Source organism: Impatiens glandulifera, chromosome 1 (genome assembly GCF_907164915.1).
Source record: "Impatiens glandulifera chromosome 1, dImpGla2.1, whole genome shotgun sequence".
Taxonomy (NCBI): Eukaryota; Viridiplantae; Streptophyta; class Magnoliopsida; order Ericales; family Balsaminaceae; genus Impatiens; species Impatiens glandulifera.
In genome coordinates this window covers 11,681,776-11,685,321 of record NC_061862.1, presented here as the reverse complement: position 1 = coordinate 11,685,321, position 3,546 = coordinate 11,681,776, and the positions used below count along the sequence as shown (strand labels likewise).

The following is a 3,546-nucleotide window of genomic DNA, read 5'->3' as shown; positions in this document are numbered from 1 at the left end:
TTTCCTTCCTTTCCCTCTCATTCACGGGTTGGTCCTACATGTCCCCATTTCCCAAACCCAATCACCTTTCTCTTCTTCCCCGTTTCCTTTTCACCGCGACCCCACCACCCTCCCTTCTCCCAACTGCCAGCCACCGAACTCCGAGGGAGACCCAACTACCACCGCCGCCACCGCCAACGACACAGCTCCGCTGAGACCAAGCGACGATACCTGAGACCCAACTAAGACCCCACGACGAGACCAACCGACCAACATCTAAATGAGTACGTTCATTTATATCATTCTCATTTCATTCACGTTGAAATGCTGTCAAAATATTACGGTTGAAATTCTGGGAAATGCTACGTTTGAAATGCTGTCAAAATGGGTCCCCACGTCCCACGCCCAAGCCCCACGCCCACGCCCCACGCCCAATCCCCACGCCCAATCCCCACGCCCAAGCCCCACGCCCAATCCCTACGCCCCATGCCCCACGCCCAACCCCCACGCCCAAGCCCCACGCCCAAGCCCCACGATCCATTTATGGTAGGTTTTGTTTACTACACTAACATTTAAATTTCTATCAATTGCAGATTCCAATTTATATGTTAGCTGTTTTGTCCTATATGATGGTGAGTGGCTGAAAGATGATGACGATGTTAGTTCTTTTGAGTCAAATTCTTTAGTAGGTGTGCATCTATCCCGAAATACTACATATGAAGAATTAACTGAAATCGTCTATGATGCTATTCGTGTGGACAAAGTGAGATATGATTTAGTGTTGAAAGTGAAGTATAATTGTCTTTTTAAAAAAGCTCCTCCTGCTGTTATCCGATGTGATAAAGATTTGATGTTCTATGTGCAACATATTTTGACTTCACCCCAAGAGCAAAGCACTCCTCTTTGTGTATCTTTAGTAGAGAAGTCACAACCTTCACACCCAATGGATGAAATCCAAAGAGAGGAGGTTCCTGAATTTGAGCATGATGATCCACTCCCCCAAAATGACATACCCAATGCAAAAAATGAAGAACAACAAGTTCCATTTCTTCATCCGAGTGAATTGGTTGCTAGTACCCCCCTTTTGAACTTAGGCCAGCCACTTCCCCTATGAGGAAAACATCCATCCATGTTGAGGAACCAATCCCGATTGAAATACATGCTCAATTAACCCTTGAAAACGGATTGGAAGTGAGTACGTTTTATGAGAACAAAAAAGAACTTCAATTGAGGGTGCATAGATATGCGATGGCTAATAATTTTGAATTCAAAATCGAAAAGTCAACAAAAGTTCTTTGGTTTGTGAAATGTGTGAATGAGAATTACAAGTGGAGGTTGCGTGCCGTGAAAGGGAAATTTCAAGAGATGTTTGAGATTCGAAAATTACTAAATGAACACACATGCTCAATTTTGACGAGGCAAGAGAATGTGAGGCAAGCACCATAATGGGTAATTGCGGAGTGCATCAAACGTAAGTACATGGACCATCACCATGACCACATGCCTAAGAAAATAATGGAAGACATACAGACAAATTATGGGTTTAAGCTGAAATATAATAAGGCTTGGAGGTCTAGGGAACAAGCCTTAATGGCAGTTCGAGGAATAATGGGGGAATCATATGGAAAATTGCCATCATACCTGTTCATGTTGGCGAAGAATAACCCAGGTACCATAACTGACATTCAGACGGATGAGCATGGTCATTTCAGATATATGTTCATGTCCCTAGGCTGCTCAATTAGAGGTTTCAGGTATTGTTGTCCAATATTGTGCGTCAATGCCAATTTTCTTAAACACAAGATTGGATGTCAATTATTGATTGCATTGGATGCGAATGAACAACTATTTCCCGTTGCTTTTGGCGTCGTTGATTCGGAGAATAATAACTCTTGGACATATTTCATGCAACAGTTAAGAGTGGCAATTGGATTAGTCCCAGATCTCGTTTTCGTATCTGATAGACACCCAAGTATTGCCAATACTTTGTCCACTGTTTTTCCAGAAGCACATCACGCGACATGCACATACCACATCAAAATGAATATTATGGCCAAATCTAAAACCGATAACTGCCACGATGAGTTTGATATGGCTTCCCGCGCATACACAGTGCCAAAGTTTCATCAACATTTTGACAAGATCAAGACCAAGGACCCTCGTATTACCACATATCTGGAAGAGATATGAGTGGAGAGATGGAGTCGTGCATTTTTTCCTAGTTTTTGATATAATCAAATGACAAGCAATTACGCTGAGAGCTTTAATAGTCAGTGCAGAAATACTAGGAAATATCCCATATCAACATTGGCTAAGTATTTACGAATCACACTACAAGAATGGTTTCATGATAGAAAAGAAAAAGCTTCTAACCACACAGAACATTTATCTCAATATTATGAAAAGTTCTTACGTGAACAAGCCGAGAAGGTCAGATTCTACAACGTTAATCCGCTTAACAAATTCGAGTTTCATGTGAATGACGGTGAACATGATTTTCAAGTTGATCTCCAAACTCGAACTTGTACTTGTAGGGTATTTGATCTATCAGGTCTTCCTTATAAACATGCCCTTGCTACTGCTCGTTCTCGGAAAACTATTCCATATGAGTACTGCTCAAGGTTAGAGAATTATTGTATTGTTTAATTCTAAGATTGAATTTATATAACTTAAATATTATTTTTTTCAGGTTTTTCACAACTGAAGCGTGGTGCATGGAATATGTAGATACATGTTATTCAGTTTGCAATGAAGGTTCTTGGGATATTCCAGAAAATATCAAGAAACGAGTTTGTCTAAAACCCCCCGTCAAGGTTAAGAAGGGTCGGATAACAACAAAGCGTAGGCGATCACAATGTGAGCCTCGTAAGGAACAGAGACGGTGCAATTCATGTGGCGGTCGAGGCCATAACAGGGCAACATGCAAAACAATGATGCCTGCACCATCTACTTCAAGACAACAAGTGTCACAACCTTCACAACCGTCACAGTTGGCCCAACCTTCACCATCTTCATCTTTGCCACATTCTCTAGACAATATTTCTTTTGGTTAAATTGTATCTTTTTGTTAAATTGTATGTTTTTGCACCAATTGAATCAGTGACTATTCCACATGATGTTTTATATATATATGTAGGTGGTAGTTTTGTCCAGGTGTTAGTCTTTTAATATATGTCATGTATGTGCAGATTTTATATATGTGCAGGTTAGAGAAACATTTGTGCAGGTATTGGGCGTGGGGCGTGGGCTTGTGCGTGGGGCTTGTGCGTGGGGCGTGGGGATTGGGCGTGGGTACATAATGAACAAAAATAGAGAACAAAAATACTTACCTTATCGTGTAACCATTCTTGAGGCTTGAGCAATCTGTTGAAAAAAGAACGATCTGCAGAGCAAACTGTCAACTCCTTGAAATCCTCTCCATCACTCTTTAACCATTTCTTCAACTCCTTCATCTTTTCCTCGTCAATTCGTAACAAAGGATTAACTTTAACCAGATCATTTAGTTTAAATCCTTTCCCACCAGGGTCGGTGTAGTCCCCCAATTGTTTCGACTTCTTCTTTCTCCGA

At 41.3% G+C, this 3,546-nt stretch overlaps 1 protein-coding gene across 1 annotated transcript; it reads left to right on the top strand.

Annotated features, from left to right (window-relative positions):
* The first annotated feature begins 1,494 nt into the window (after nucleotides 1–1,494).
* LOC124910759 lies at nucleotides 1,495–3,095 on the top strand. Its single transcript, XM_047451471.1, has 5 exons — nucleotides 1,495–1,648; nucleotides 1,712–1,974; nucleotides 2,386–2,600; nucleotides 2,669–2,968; nucleotides 3,080–3,095. The coding sequence occupies exons 1-5, from the start codon at nucleotides 1,495–1,497 to the stop codon at nucleotides 3,093–3,095; spliced, it is 948 nt and encodes a 315-aa protein (XP_047307427.1).
* The last annotated feature ends 451 nt before the right edge of the window (nucleotides 3,096–3,546 follow it).